The sequence below is a fragment of the Azolla caroliniana genome, unplaced genomic scaffold, assembly GCF_043228905.1.
Source record: "Azolla caroliniana isolate FFs.n. ecotype wild unplaced genomic scaffold, voAzoCaro1.0.p SCAF_11, whole genome shotgun sequence".
Classification (NCBI taxonomy): Eukaryota; Viridiplantae; Streptophyta; class Polypodiopsida; order Salviniales; family Salviniaceae; genus Azolla; species Azolla caroliniana.
In genome coordinates this window covers 22,129,253-22,145,942 of record NW_028230446.1, presented here as the reverse complement: position 1 = coordinate 22,145,942, position 16,690 = coordinate 22,129,253, and the positions used below count along the sequence as shown (strand labels likewise).

The 16,690-nt window shown below is 38.8% G+C and overlaps 2 protein-coding genes and 1 long non-coding RNA gene across 3 annotated transcripts; 2 read left to right on the top strand and 1 right to left on the bottom strand.

The window, feature by feature from the left end:
* Nucleotides 1-345: 345 nt before the first annotated feature.
* On the top strand, nt 346-4,928 carry EMB3126 (Ribosomal protein L1p/L10e family). The gene is made up of 7 exons (XM_087327131.1): nt 346-836; nt 1,793-1,972; nt 3,158-3,212; nt 3,400-3,527; nt 3,736-3,819; nt 3,967-4,092; nt 4,479-4,928. Exons 1-7 carry the CDS (start codon nt 471-473, stop codon nt 4,602-4,604), a joined length of 1,065 nt encoding a protein of 354 aa, XP_087183257.1. The 5' UTR covers nt 346-470; the 3' UTR covers nt 4,605-4,928.
* Nucleotides 1,986-2,679, top strand: LOC147858565 (uncharacterized). The gene is made up of 2 exons (XR_015530461.1): nt 1,986-2,419; nt 2,539-2,679. It is a non-coding gene; the product is annotated as an uncharacterized LOC147858565 (long non-coding RNA).
* Nucleotides 4,929-7,480: 2,552 nt separating the features above from the next.
* Nucleotides 7,481-9,462, bottom strand: LOC147858563 (uncharacterized). The gene is made up of 2 exons (XM_087326852.1): nt 8,341-9,462; nt 7,481-8,262 (listed from the first exon to the last, which is right to left on the bottom strand). Exons 1-2 carry the CDS (start codon nt 9,305-9,307, stop codon nt 7,712-7,714), a joined length of 1,518 nt encoding a protein of 505 aa, XP_087182978.1. The 5' UTR covers nt 9,308-9,462; the 3' UTR covers nt 7,481-7,711.
* Between the last annotated feature and the right edge of the window lie 7,228 nt (nt 9,463-16,690).

The window sequence follows — 16,690 nt, the reverse complement described above, 5'->3', positions numbered from 1 at the left end:
TGACATTGATGTCGAAGATAATGAGGTGATTAGATGGCAGGAACACACATTCAAATTGTAACATGTGAACACCTTTTCGTTAGTTGGGCCCTTGCTACTATTGGGTGGAGCCTTTGGATGGTAGAGTAAGATGCATGAGCGGTTAGTCGTCGTCAGGAGTGGTAGGAGAGTAACAACAAGGTTACGCAAGAGAGCGTGCATGAAGGTTTCACACACATAAACTTCTCTCGGCCTAGCTACCATCCGTGAGGAGGAGGCATTCTCCATTTTGCTTGGATGGTTGTGTGTGTGTGTGTGTCTAGTGCATTAACATTATACATACATACATACGTATGTGGTATGCAGCAAGCAGGTGGCTACATTATCCACACACACCACACCCTCACAGAGAGCTTCGCTCAAAGGATTAGCCAGTGAGAGAAGAAGAAGAAGAAGACGAAGAAGAAGAAGAAGAAAGAAAGCCATCGCCAATGTCATCCTGCACAGCTACCTGTCTGCTCGATTTCTCCACTACCCTCTCCTTGTCTGGACCCTCCTCTTCCTCCTCCTCGACGGTATTTTCTTCACCATCTCCAGCGTCTTCTTCTCCTTCTCTTTTCTCTTCTCAGGCTTATACATCTCGACATACTCTTTGGCATTCCAATGGAAGCTTCTCTTTTTTTCCATGGATCGACAGTAGAACCTCTTCTCGCCTGAATGCTGTTCCTCAGCTCTTTCCTACCATCGAAGACGAAGCAGACTCCGAAACGGTAGAAGATGAAGCCTCCGTCGCTACAAACAAACCTTCATCTAAACCTAAGACAGGGAAAGCTGCTCTCCCTCTCAAACGAGATCGAGTAGGTTCTACCATTTTCTTTGAAGTCCTTTTCTGTTGTTTGATGAATTTGGGGTATTTTACATTGTTCATCTTTTGCTTGTTATTTCCTTCGATGTTTTTTCGTTTCGGTTCATATTTTGGTGGTGGAAAGAAGGTATCGTTTCATACATTTTCTGTAGTTTCCCATCGTATTTTATGCTTCGGGCATGTCACTGTTTCTATTCATTTATATGTGCCTGAAAGAGGTATTTTTTATGATTCTCAGTTTTTCCATCGTCTTTGGAGCATTATCTGTGTTTTTTGTTTCTGTTCCTGTCTTAGTGTTTGCAAAGAGGTCAGTTTGATTGTACTCTGTGTTTATCATTCTGTTCTTGTCACTATGCTGGGAAGAAGCAAATTTTTTCGTTGTCATTGAACGTTTTATCTTTATTGATTCTTTCTCGACGTTTTGTGTTTCCATTCATTTCTATTTCTGGAAGGAAAGCCGTGTCATGATTTGTCTGTGTTTTTTCCATCGGTTTTGATGATTTGGCTTTTGTTTCGTATTTTTGCTTCCTGTTGATATCTTTTGTTTGATAGACATCTGTTCCTTGTGGGCATAATACGGTTTCTATTGCATTTTCGGAGTCTTTCATATCTTCTCTCTATCTTTCCATTGTTTTCGATGCTTTTACCTTTGTCGATGTTTCGCCATGTTTTTTTATTGTTGTTCATGTCTTATTGTGGGAAACAAGGCCAACTGAGGGACTTTCTTTTCGGTTTCAGAGAGTTTGCTGCAATCTCTGGTTTATCTTATACGTTTATGTCTTATGGTGGGAAAGAATACTATTTGATGTACTTACACTGCGGTTTCTTTGTTGGATTCACAATGTTTGATGATTTCTCTCTATATATTTATTCCTGATCATGTCTTTATATTGTAAGGGAGTCTATTTGGTGTACTTATGCTAGGGTTTCTTTGTCATGCGTATTCAGACTAGGTCGAAGCGGTTTTTGGAGATTCAGAAAGTTCGTGTCATCAAACAGGACTACGCTCCGGATGTTGCAGTCAAATTACTGAAAGAAACAGCCAATACAAAATTCGTTGAGACGGCTGAAGCTCATTTTCGCCTCAATCTTGACCCAAAGTATTCAGATCAGCAGCTTAGAGCAACGGTGAGTGCTTTGATACTTGAGAATAACAAATGAAAGGCATAAAATATTCACATTTTCATGTGAATTTGCATATTTTGATGTTGTTCAGAGATGTGAATAAAGTTTATGGGAGTTCATATAATTGAGAGAGATATTTCGTAACACATAAAATGCGTTAAGCGTTCACATATTCATGTCAATTTGTAAGTATCAATGTGGACCTAAGCTCAGTGTGCTTTGATAATATGGAGGGATGTCTAATATCACATGAAAGGCCTGAAACATTCTCATATCCACATGTCAATGTTGTTCATTTCCATGAACACACAGTCCAAAAGAAAAATCACAGGATGTTTAGATACTCAAGTGGAAAGTTCGATAATTCATCAGAGGGACAAACCATTTACAGAAGCTTTGAATTTGAATATTTGAAGCCTACAAAGGAGGGAGCACATTTTACAAACTTGTGTTCAAGTCTGGTTTGATGATACTCTTTCTGAATGGGCTGATTGGTGTGCCAATTAAATGCTTGATAACCTAGTTGTGAATACGGATTCGTGAAAAAAATTGGCTGATGCCAAGGTGAGAGTATACTCTCCACGTTCTATTTATACTAACCTAGTAATATAGTTCTTTCATTCTATATTTTCGTTGTTAAAATATTTCTTTTGCTGGGGCTATTTCTATCTTTCTGCTTGAAAAGAGTAGTAACCAACATATGATCCCAATTGTTTCTAAAATAGAATTCTTCATGGTAAAACCTAATGTTCTGTGCAGTATTGGAGCTCAATTGCTGGATTATAGTAAGGTGAGATAGATAAAATGAGAATTGACTTTTCTGTGAAAGTCTGAATGCCTATCATATGGCAAGCATCACCTATGTTGTGGAATATTACAACATTTAAAGAATCTTAATGCCACAAAGGTGTTCCATTAAATTGTAATGTATCTAATACAATGTTTGAATATGAAATAAGGTGAGAAACGTTATTGTTGGTTCTCCACCCTTATTAAAACATTGCACTTCAAATTTACTGTACCTTTCTGTTATTCTGGTTGACTTTTCTTTCTTTAAAATAAGAATTACTGAAAGTGTTCAACCTAAACATGGTACTAGGGTTCAAGGGGAGTATGGGTACGCCCTGCTTTCAATCTGAAGAGAAGTGGAAAAGAAAAATAATGCAATAAATTTGATTGGTGTTGCAGGTATCCCTGCCAAAAGGTACTGGCCAGGTGGTAAGAATAGCTGTGCTTACTCAAGGTATGTGCTACACTTGTACAAGGACTTATTACGAAACAATCATGGGTTTTATATATTCATATTAGTTTCTTCTGTAAATACAATTTAATGGAAATTGGGCAAGAGAAGCATCGATGCAGATTATATTAGAACTGTACTGTTACGCCCTTCTAATCAGCTTGTTTAACTGATCACTCAATGATTTTAGGAGAGAAGCAGATTGAAGCAAAGAATGCCGGTGCAGATGTAGTTGGAGCTGAAGATCTAATTGAACAGATTGCTGGTGGTTTTTTGGAGTTTGACAAGTTAATTGCTACTCCAGATATGATGCCCAAGGTTTCTTCTATACTATAATAGGATCTTTTAAAATTTGTATCGTCCTAAAGCATTTCAAATGTGAAACTGTGTTGGGAAATCTAAATAAATTTTTGACCTGTGAATTCATTTACATTTATTAATTAAGTTATCTTTTGGACCAATGTAATCCTTCATTTTTATTGATTAAGTTCTAACTGATATATTTACAAATGTTCCTTGCTTTCAGGTTGCCAAGTTAGGAAGATTGCTGGGGCCAAGGGGTCTCATGCCGAATCCAAAGGCAGGCACTGTAACAACAGATCTAGGACAGGTGTGGCTGATTTATACCCATGCTTTGATTCAGTAACTATTAACAGTAGCAGACTATTGTGTAAACCTAGAAGGATCTGCATACAAACAGTGTAAACAGTTTCAGTAGCATGATATGAGCAGAACTTCCTTCCTTTGAATTGTGCAGGCGATAACAGAGTTTAGAGCTGGAAAGGTTGAATACAGAACTGACAAGACAGGGATTGTGCACATTCCCTTTGGCAAGACCAATTTTAGTGAAGAGGACTTGCTCACGAACCTTATAGCTGTGGCAGTAATGCTCTTAAACTTTGCTTTTATGTTTTAATGGTGGTTTTCTTTACAGCATTCACACATGTTCTATGGCTAGGTCACATTCATTACAATATGTTTTTCCTTGGTGCCTCATTAATGGATGATTTCTTATGCATTATGATATTTTGGCTCTTGACGCCTCTTTGATAATTTTCTAGGCATTAGGATATGTTTGATCCTTGGTGTCTCATCACTTGATGATATGCTATGCATTGTGGTAGTACTTGGTGCTTTGTTGGTTGATGATATGTTATGTGTGCATCATGATACCTTTAGTCCTTTGTGTGCCATAAGCTAATGATTTAATACGCATCATGTTTATGTTATTCTTTAGTTCCTCATTATTTGATGGTTTGCTATGAACAGAATTCTGTAGATGCGAATAAGCCAACTGGATCGAAGGGCATATATTGGAAGACTGCTTATGTATGCTCAACTATGGGTCCATCTATAAAGGTGAATGTGAGTCAGCTACGGGAATACAAGCTGTAGAATATGTTTAGGCTGCCATCTTTGCTTGTTCTGTTATCGTAGAGAATTCTCATACAAGGAATTCATAACACTTTTGTAAATTTGTGGCGAAAAGGGTTCATCGTAGGAAATTCAATTGAGGAAGAAAAACAAGAGTAGGTTTCCTTTTGAAATAACGAGTGGTTGAAATGAAAGGGCCCATGGGCAGTTCTATTTATTGTTGAGGTGGCTTCGTAGATTTATATAATTCTTTGCCTTCCCAAAGGGTTGAGCCTGTGTATCAAGTTAGCCATGTTTATTTTCATTGAGGAAAAGGGTTGTTTTTAATTTAACTAAAAAATTATTTAGGATCTTGCATGGCAAATTGCCCCTGGAATATGATTGATTATACGTTAGTTTCTAGATTCCTAACATGGTGTTGTGTTGTTGAGTGGACGGAGGTGTTGTTCAGCATGAGGATTATTTGTGCAAGTAATAGAATCCGATTTCAATAGAGCTAAAATAGTTGGGGAATGCTTGTTGGAGAAAATAGCCATTGTTAAAACCATTTCACTAATTCCATGCTTAAGCGTATGTGCCTAGGGATCTGGGAGTTAAAGATATGTTTAGTGAGGATGTGGTGTGTGGTCAGTTGTAATGGAGTTTGAGTTTTGTTTTTTGTGTGTATATATTTGCACAACAATTCAAGTTTTAGCCCATGATCAGGCATTATGAGAAATTTTTGAAGATTTCAGTTATATTGCGAAGGTGATACTAAAATAATAAAGCATGTTGAGCTGTATCAGTACATCTTTGTTTTTCCGCAAGTCTGTTTGCATGAGATAATTTATGGCTTGGAATAAATAATTTTCCTCATTGCATAAGATGTTTATGTATAGTATTTGAAACCTATGGAGAGCGAAAAATATTTTTAATGTGAACTTATTTAGAGAATAATGTGGGTAAATAGAAGTTCCACTCATGTGGGAGCTTCAATCACATTGAAAGTATTGAATTGTTCATCATTATGAAAGTAATAGCTTTGAGGGGAATTTTATTACTGTGGCTCCAGTTACAAATCGGACAATTTACAAGCAAAGGTCATGTTGGATCCACATGGTGGTTGAATAAAAGTACTAAGAGTGTAATTTCCTGAAGCATTCCTCTCAGCCAGATTATGGTTATAGTTTCAATGTATCGTAAGGGTAGTTGTCTCCAAGCTCCTTATTTCTAGAACTAGAAATGGCATGTTTTGCATGGAATAAGCTCCCCTAGATTATTCTCTCTTTTTATGTGTCACTCCTCTTTTTACATAACTCATGTGTGGTTCTTTGTGAATGTCATCATTACGCAGTATATTCATGATGAGTCACTTTGAAACCCTTCAAATGAAGAGACATTTGGCACCTTGGAAAGAGAAGTGTTTTGATGCACGATGATTAGAGTTAATTTGTCACCATTTGACGCAAGCTTATGATTTTCTTTATTTCTTTGTCACTATCCATCCAACTTCTTAAATCGAGATCTTTTGTCACCATTTTGTGGAAGTTATGCAAGTGCTTCATTTTGTCTTTTTTTGTTTTTCCAATTCCAGAAGAGATCACTAAAATCCAAGTTTGTATAGGTCTTGTATACATCAGAAGCTCATATCTTGTGGAAGGACAGTCTCTCATATATCATAATTAATACAAAATTTAGTGTTGGGAAGGGACTACCAAAAGCCTCTTCCGGAACTAGATGCCAACCTTTGTGTGCGTGTGTTTTATATCAGCAAAGCCCTATTGGCAATTGCTACACTAATTCGTAGAGTCAAAGCATATTTGGCACATCCAGAGCGTCTTTTGATTCCTTCTCTTTAGATCAAACACATCACATGCCTCCCCTTTTAGGAGTAGAACAAAAATTCACCTAGCAAAACGTGTGAGAAGGTAAATAAAGCACACAAGAATTAACTTCTAGGTTTTGCTTTCTTCTTGTTTACTCATTATTACTAGAATATATCACATGAATATAGGAATCCAAGACTAAGAGCACTAGGAAACGCCCCCTCAAAGAAACAAGTGGGTATTCTCCACTAAGGAATATGTGAAAATGTCTTTCAAAAGAAGCTTTAAGTTGCTAAAGGTCCAAACACACACACACACACACACACGCACACACACGCACACAACTGCACATCATAGGACCAACACAAGTGCCGTAAGGTGTTGAGTTAAGTCCCATGAATGACAATAAAAAATATCTAGATTTTTCGTGAAACCATACACATGGATAAGAAGCATCTAAAGCCAGTCCACATGACATGAATGAAACCAAGACCCATCTAAACTAATGGAGTGGAATGAGAATAATCTAAACCAATCAACCCGCACATGGCATTAAGGAGAACAATGTAAACCAATGTGGTACACTCCCATCAATGAGAACAATTTAAAGCAAAGAAATCCACACACGGGAATAGCAATGTGTATATTATATATGTACATAAATTGTATATGGCACACATGAATTAGAATATGACCTAACCTAAACTCCACCCACGATCATCCTCACTGTAAGTAACTGAAGGGGAGAAAACAGGCAAATACGATGTCAAATCCAAGACTTACTTGGTAAGAACGCATGCTTACACAAGAGAAGGACATTAGGCTAAAGAAGAAGACGAAGAAGGCAAGCAGAGGAACACAAACAAGATTAAGTACATAGTTGAACAGAGCGTGTCTTGTGTAGTTAACACATGCTTTGTTTTCCCCCCCCTCTGTTTCTTCTTCTCTGTATCATATACATATATATATGCATGTCCATTAGAGTTCGTTCAAAGTGTGTGTGGTGGTGGAGCGAGCATGAATTGCGTCGCCACGAGTTCCTCTTTTCTTCGTTCTAAAATACTACCCTGTTTTTCGAGGCAGACACAACACTACGCGCTAAAAATGTTAATGAAAGAAATAGATGTATACACATTTCGAATACCATCGAAGAGACAAGGTTAGATAGATAGGCAGACGAGATTTTTTGAGGTGTATATGTATATGTATGATAAAACGAAAGGTCCTGATCAGACGACGAAATTAGGTTATAGTAGCAGTAGTAAGAGCATATCATCAAATCAATCTCTTCATCTGATATAAATTCCAAATTTAGAGACCTCTTCATAGGCGAAGGGAAAGGTCTACGTGACGGCGATGAAGAAGATGAAGATGATGGTGATCAAGATCAAGATCATGATCATGATCTTCTGCTTCCTCTTGTTCTTGTTCTTGTTCTTGTTCTTGTTCTTCTTCGTGATGATGATTATGATGAGGATGAGGATGGCGCATATTAGTATTAGTCGTAGTGGTAACAGTAGAATTGGAAGAAAAGGTCTGGGGAATTGGAGGGGACAAGGGTGTTTCTAGGATACCCAAGTGGCTTCCAGGTAAGCCATCGGTGGCGTGTCCATCCCGCGCTTGTCCCACGGCTTGGCCGGCCGCCCACAGCCATGTTCCACCACCGCCTCCGTATTGCTCCTCCTCCCCCACTAGTTGATATTGGAAGCGAGGTGCTGGCCCAAAATTGTAACTGCTGGACGCCGGATAACTTGAAGAAGAGAATTTGGCACTGCCCATGAACAGGGGGTTGGGTCGGGCGGAGGATAAGGATACAGCCATATCCGTGGCGGCGGAAGGGGGGTTTTGTCCGACCAGAGCAGCACGCCCACACCCTGGCATTAACAGTGAAGAAGACCTATTATTATTATTATTATTATTATTATTATTATTCATCATGTGCGGCAGGTTACTATGGTTGGTGTTGTAGTTGTGGCTGTAATGCGGTGGTAGCGGCGGCGGCGGCGGCGGTAGTTGAAGCGGTGATGGTGGTGCCTGAAGCGGTGACGTGGAGCCATGTAGTGGCGCCGCCCTGGCCCACCCGGAATTGTTGATGCTCGATGGCTTGTGGATGAGCGAATGAGCTTTAATGCCCAGGGATCGTATGGACGCTGAGTAGGGCGGCGGAGGCTCGATACTACTATTGAATGAAGGTCGCCCATGAAATTGCCCCATCTTGAATGATGATGATGATGATGATGATGATGATGATGGCGCCATCGCTATGTTGTGATTGACGAGCTTGGAGCGGCCGGCCGACCGCTCGCGTTTGTGCGCATTCTGATGCCCGCCCAAGGCTTGGGAGCTGTAGAATTTCCGATCACAAAAATAGCAAGGGAACACTCGGGGCTCAACACCTCCGCCGCCTCCATTCAAATCGCCTTTCGACGGACCTGTGCCGATCGGCTGGAGGAGTCTCTCTTGATCCCGCCCCACAAACAATAACCTCTCGTCTTCGTCTGTAGTAATGGTCGGCACAGTGTCCACGCTACCACCGCCATCCGTAGCCATGGTTGTTGGTGACATATCCTCTGCCGATCTGGCACGTGCTACCGCCTGTTGATCTGATGACGATGCCACTACTAGGCTCAAATCCAACCATTCATCATTGGACATTGCTGCAGCAGCAGCAGCAGCAGCACGGCAACTATGTGGAGGATTCCCTGTGTATTGATCAGAGGTAGTGGTAGCGGTGCTATCTGGATTCGCCGGAGGATTAACGAGCCTTGACTCTGCCTCTTGCTCTCGTTCTTGTGGACCAGGTCTTTCTTGCACGAATTCTAGTTCTATTTCTTTCACGCGGCTGCCATTATAGCCTGACATGAAATCTCGTATAAGTGGTGCAGGCGCCGAAGATGAACTGCTTTGTTCATCACCCATACTCGAGTATCTAATCACAGAAGAAAGCAAGAAAGAGAAGAGAAGGGAAAGAACAATATTTCAATTCAATGAAGAAGAAATAGAAGCAGATAGATTTCACGAGCAAGCGAGAAGATTAAAAGTTGAGATGGAGACGCCGAGAGAAGGAAGAAGTTAGAAGTATTCAGACGAAGAAGAAGAAGAAGAGGAGGAGGAGGAGGAGGAGGAGGAGAATGATGATGGTGATGGTGAAATAGAAAGAGAAAGAAGTGGTTGTGTCAGGTTTTGAACTCAGAGATAATCAGAGAAATTGGAGAGAGAGAGAGAGAGAGGGTAGTACACACACACACGCGCGCGCGCGCGGGTTAAAAACAAAAGAAAAAAGGAAAGAAAGAAAACCAGATGGTGAATTATTAAGCCTTCTTTTTTGACAGGGGAGTAAATCCTGATGAATTATGCGCAGCAGCAGCAGCAGCGGCAGAAGAAGAAGAAGAAGAAGAAGAAGAAGAAGAAGAAGAGAAAAGGTAGTGAAAAGCAGAAAAGAGAGGGAGGGAATGGAGTAATGATCGTGTGAGAAGTGATGATCAGAGTGAGGGAGTGAGTGATACCAGTTCTCCAGAAAAAGGACATCATCATCATCATCATCATCATTATTATTATTAGAGCCAGGCCATTAGTACTACGACCACTATAATAATAAGTGTTTAAAAGACAAAATAACATATATATGTACATATATGTATTTGTGGGTTTTGTGTAAGTAGGAGGAGGAGGAGCAGCCTGGGCTGGGCCCTGGAGGTTTAAGCAGATGAAGGTGAAGTGGGCAGCAGTAGTAATAAGGACAGAGTACTACTCTACTACACACTTATTATCCTTACTTAGCTTATTCATTAAGCTACACACACACACACACACACACACATCTCTATTTTCAAGGCTTTATTAGGTAGGTCTGGACTCTGGTGTGAACTTCCTCATCTCCTTCTGCTGCTGTTTGTTTGTATGCATATACATATAGAGTTTGAGTGTCTAATAAATGGGGTTTTGCCACAAAAAAGAAACCAATTACAAAATATTGATTGATTGATTGATTGATTGATGGATAGACGGTAGCAGTTGAAGTATATATAGCCCCTTCTTACATACATATAGAGAGTTAAATAGTCTATCTATAGGCTATCATGATTATGATTGGTTTCATGAATTACCATTGGGTTATAGAGAGTACCCCCCCTTTCTCTCTCTCTCAACCTGTGTGTACGTACGTATATATCTATATGTATAATATATGTGTGTGTGGTGTATTCTATATTGAGTTTTAAGTACCTCTGAGTGCTTCCTTCAATTCTGTTTTCTTGTTCTTTCCTGACTGATATGTGGCTCTGCCAATTCTTCTGAACTTAAAAAACAAATTCATACACAGAAACGGAGACAGAGAGAGAGACACACACACACACAAATACACATATAAATATGTATGTAGATTAGATAGTTAAAGAAAGAAAGAAAGCTCTTCTCCTTATTATGTGTGTGTATCTATTTGATTGATTTGATGATGATGATGATGCTGATCAGAAGATAAAAGCGAGTAAGAAGTTAAAGTTTAAGCTCTTATTAAGTGAAAGTCAGTTAAAAATGCTAGTGTGAGTAGCAGCAGCAGAGGCAGAGGCAGAGGCAGAGGCAGATGCAGGAAGTACAGGACTTGAACTCATAGCCTTGAGAGTTGTGTCTGCTTTGATTTATTGTTATTAATTATTTAAAGAGAGAGAAAGGGAGGAGGGGGGCGTCTTTCCTCCTTCTTCTTCTGCCTCTTTTGTTTATTTTCTTTTTTAAGCTTAAGATTGTAGGAGTGTAAGAAAGCATCCAAAAAAACAAAGAACAGAAAACATGAGAGAGAGAGAGAGAGAGAGAGAGAGAGAGAGAGAGAGGGTTGTCACTAGTGTAGGGCCAAAACTCTCCCAACCCAAACAAATCTTCTCCTTTTTGTTCACACCCACACACACACACACTCTCTCTCTCTCATTACTACTAGTGCACTAGTGCCCTACCACCACTATCTTGTCAGAGAAAGCCATGGGAATGGGTTTGGTAAAAAACCACAGGAAAAGAATGTTTATCCCACGCGTTCGAAACCTTCGACACGCTCGCTCAGGGCATTAGTACACCTATCAACGTCGTCAACCCCCATGCCTATCGTTAAGAGGCTTAAATAACCGATATGGACCATGCCTAGAATTGTGCTTCTTAGTGATAGTCAGTAGTGATAATCTAACCCAAGTCTTGATCAAGACCATGCAAGAAATCTAACCATTGGCTCAACGTCACATGGTAAAAGTCCAAAGAGTCAACAAGGAACTATTAGGATTGATTGATAGGCAGTTTTAATTGTGGAAAAAAGAGGGTAACTTGCGACAAGATTAATATTGTACAATATTGGTTTCATATAGTCATATGTACCCCCATCAAATTGCTAGAGCAATTTTCCTCGATTGTAATAGACGCCCACTAACCAATATCCTAAGTACACATCGTGAGAGAAACAAGTCTTCCTTCAACTCAATGTTGAATTCTCCACTGGCCCTTAACATATTTGTTTCCAATAATAGATTACTTTTGGAATGTGCCACATCATTAGAAATGTATCCAATCATGGTTCAATCTACAAGCTTTTGAATAGTTTGTAGATGCTAAGCAGGAGAAAAAAGCACATGTGAATCCATATGCCATTTTTCATCCAATAATGGATGTAGAGCGGTTCAAACCAAAATATGACTTTAAATCTCATCCCATAGGAGGCACAATGTGATCCCATCAGACAATATCAAACAAGTATCATATATTTTCTACATATTCCATGGTCACATTAACATTTGTAATCATATATGGGACGTGTCTTCTTAGAGTGAAGGTCTAAGCGCCAAACCACTAAGGTTGCACTTTGAGCCTTCTAAGGAAAAAGTGTCAAATGCCCCTTTCACCAAGATTTTCATAAATCTGAAGGCTACTAAGATTCGATAGTATTTAATAACATAAAGGTTTTTAACCACCAAAATTGCGCAAAGAATTTACTGGTTCGACCATCCAATCCTAATGCTTTTGAGTTTCCTAACTCACTCAACGCAATCTATGGCTGCTCTTTGGTAAAAGCCCCTTATTATTTTCTGGCATTTGATGCCTAGTTTCATTGACTATGTACTTATCTTGAATCTTTCGACATACTTGGAGAGCCTCCATTTGAGACATACACTTGATTAAGAGAGGGCAAAACTTGTTATAATTGCATAAAATAAGAGCAAATAACCGTAGAAAATTAGAGACAAAATATACGTATTATATCATCAAACACCAAGGACCTTCTAAGCTCCAAGGGCATTATCACAAATAACGCATGTTGGGCTAATGTAGATAATACCCCTACCCTAGTACCTTTCATAATATCAAGACTACGTTCTGTCAAACTAACGAAGATTGATTGGGCTACATAATAAAGCAGATTCATAATTAGAGTAGTTAGTTTGATCTAACACTTGATATTTCTTGATATTATGAAAAGTACCAAAGTTTATGTAGAAAACACCCATCTATAAGGGGTATTTATGATATTTTCCTAAATTTCTACACACACACACACACTCAGTGTGTGTGTGTGTGTCTCTCTCTCTCTATGTGAATCGCTTTCAAACTACTTTTTTGTCTTCTGCCTTTCCCAAGGAGTAATAATTATCAACTTAAAACTTGCGTTGATTGATTGTGTTGGCTTACATGGCCCTCCCCACTTGTTCCCACAAAACAACAAACCCAAACTACCGACTGTAGTGTTGTGCTACTTTGGTGATGGGCATTGATGATAAGCTCGTGCCCCCTTCCCCAAGCATCTCTGTTAGGTCTTTTGAAATATAGGCCTCTCATATGTGTTGTGAATTCTCATCATCATTATCCCTCATTTATTCTCACTTTTGTTGCTTTTGTGCACATCTTCATTTGAATGTTCATCCACACCCCCTTTAAATCACCCCAACAAGATTGCCATGTTCTATGATTGGTTGTTTTTTGCTCCCCAACCTTTGCCATTGCACATCCAACTATAAGAAAATCAAGGGACCACCGGCCCCAATCCTTTCCTCCAAAAAATGTTTCTCACTCAATATTCCTTGATATATACCTCGCTTCCACTCCTACATTTGAAAAGTGTTGCAGAATTTAACAAATTTTCTTCTATATATTTGTGCTTGATTTTTCTAAAACTATTCTATGTCATTGCTTCAAATTATGAATTGTAGCCTTTTTTTTTATGATTAAGACATGAATGATGAAAATCCATCTCAATGACAAACGAACTACCGATCTTGAGTCATAACTTGGAACTTGAGATGATATTCATGATCAAGCTCAATGCTATTTATTCCGGGACAAGAACAAGAATGGTGTTGTTGGTAGATAACATAGAGAGCCTACTCTTTAATTTTTGCAATGAGCATGACAAGCCTATTGTTAATCATTCCTAAACTCATTTTCGTTTGGTTGACATAACATGCCACCTTGCAATATTTGCCCATGTGATGAAGCCAAATGTTACTCCTTCCTTGTGAACACCTTCGATTACTCAGGAGGAGTAATCGGGTCAAGGAATTGTGGTGCGTAGGAGATTCAGGGTCACCATGTACTATCGAATGTTGATCGGATCGTTTACAAAGAATAAGACTGACACACTGAGGAATCGGCTACAACCGATTCCTATATTCGTCTTTCAACAGACCGAATGTTATATAGATATATGTGTATAGAGATAAGACAGACATTGAAGTTACCCACAAAGCATATATGTATATTTGATTTAATGTAAGCATACAGATACATACAGAATCCAGATACAAGTATAATTGGTGAACACTCACTCACTCTCTATCAGCCTATCCCTATACGTAATCTCTTAGATCCTTCCGTGCTCCTCTGTGTTCGTTACTCCCCGCTATATATAGCTTCCTTCTGCTCGGCGCTTTCCACCGGCTCCTTACTTGATGTTCGGCTTCCCTTATTCGGTTGTTAGCTCCCTTTGGTCGGTTTCACACTTGTCCACCGGGTAACACCAAAACATTCAATATACAAAAATTCATGCCAAACCAAGTCCACAATACATGGAAGTGTCCCAAGTGCTCAAGGCTCTAGCAAAAGATGTTCATAGTAACGACAACTACAACAATGTAAGACCTCCAATTTGAAACACATGGATTCCTAGAAGATAATAATTTTTGAAGTGCCTTTGCCAAGTTATATGTCCATTTGGGTTAGTATATTTGTTGTCCACATACGACGTCGTCAAAAAGCTTTATGACACGTATGTAACATGTTGAGATATACATATTCCTATAAATCACAACTTCAATTAGCAACCATTGGGTCACATAACCCAGTAAGCAATTCACAGAACACACAATAACTAGGATTGTGCATGTAGATGGGTATTTATTTATAATGTTCACGCCACCGACATAAGGCTTCAACATTTTCCGGCGATTAAGGTCGAGCACATTGTCAATGCATAAGTAATCAATATTGTTGTCTTGTGCACTAGTAGCATGTATGAGGTTTAGTGTTATGTATGCCTTGAATAAGTAATAATGACCAAGGTTAGTGCACATCTACATCACCAACTCGAGATTGTTAATCATGGAGCTCTAATGGCTTCAATATTCATTTCAATTTACCAAGGTTCTTGTGAAGTTTTGCAAACAAAATGATTAGAGATCATGATAGGTATATGGTGCCCATCCTTAGTAGGGTTGTGTTGTGCTAGGTATTCGTAGCACAACATGGATCATGTTAATGCCTTGGTATTGTAGTCTCAAGGTATTCCCATTACACTTCAAGGATTGAAGGCACCATTATGACCACATAGTCTTCATTGAGTTTTGCTCTCATTGATGCTCAAAGCTTGACTAACTATGATGTTTGCCTAAGATAATTGTGGTTGTTCTATGCGACATTGCAAGGTATCTTAGGTTGTGTTTAATAAGTGTTTGTTCATAAACCATTGAACTTTTAAACTCGAGTACATATTTGACACACACTTTTCAATTCTCAAATATCAATATATATCTAAACAACATAGCTAGAGTAAATTATAAGTAGTTGATGTATCATATCTTGGAAAAACCTGCATCATTAGTACATTATCAAAACTAAACAATGATTATCATCAAGCTTGGCTATAATACATGTTGTGCAAGGTGTTCGAGGATAATATACTGGATTGTCCGAACTTTTGTTTGAAGATAAAGTCGTAGTTAAACCTGACCATTTGTTTTGAAATAGGGAGTCATAGTACCCTAAATGAATATTGAGCATAAATAAGGTTGACACCATAACAACTTTCAACAAAATATACGAACTTTCATGTAATTGATTTCTAGACACTGTGGTCGGCAATGAAGATGCGACACCTTACATTTCTCTGTCAAAAATGTATGTTGGAGGGAGAATAATTTTATGGTCAGCAATGCATTGGTGGATATGTATACCAATTGTGGTGGACTCACTCAAGCACAAGAGATTTTTTGTGGATTTCTAGTTAGAGATGTGTCTTGCTGGAACACAATTATAACAGGAAATATTTAATATGGACAAGATGAAAAAGCATTGAATCATGTGGGATCATTGCAACGCGAAAGCATCTTGCCAATATATGGTCACTTATTTTTGACCTGGAAGAAGCATTCACACTCTTTTCTAAGCAACATAATCGAGATGAGGTGTCTTACAACGTAATGATTTCTGGGTATGTGTGGAATAATAAAGGTTTTTCAGCTTTGCACAACCATGAAGTATGATATGTGCAAGTATTTTAGATGTGGAAACCTGGAAGAAACATTCACTGTCTTGCAGCATAATCGAGATGTGGTGTCTTACAACGCAATGATTTCTCGGTATGTGCGGAATAGTGAAGGTTTTTCAGCTTTGAAACATTTGAGCAACAAATGTGTGTAGTTGGTTGACCTTATTGATAGCATGTACATGCTTTGGCAATATAGATAGGGGGAAATTGTGCTCGAATGAAGCTATGAAATTGGATCTTGATACAATAGTAGGATATGCACTGATGTCAAGCATGTATGCTGAATGTCACATAGTGGAGGCTATATATCTCCCAATTCATCTCTCATTTTTGTAAAATAAGTGGGTTGTATTTTGTAGCAGATATGCTTTTTAAAACTAATGGAAGGATATCTGTTTAGAAAAAAATAAAAATAAATCGACTTCTAGACACTGTGGAGCACATGTTCCTTAGGCATGCATATTATGCACCACAAAATTTTTGAAGATAACAATCTTGTGGAGGCTTGACAATGATAAAATGTGAATGTTAATATTAGTTCATAATGTGAAGGGTCCACTTTATGTAACTCT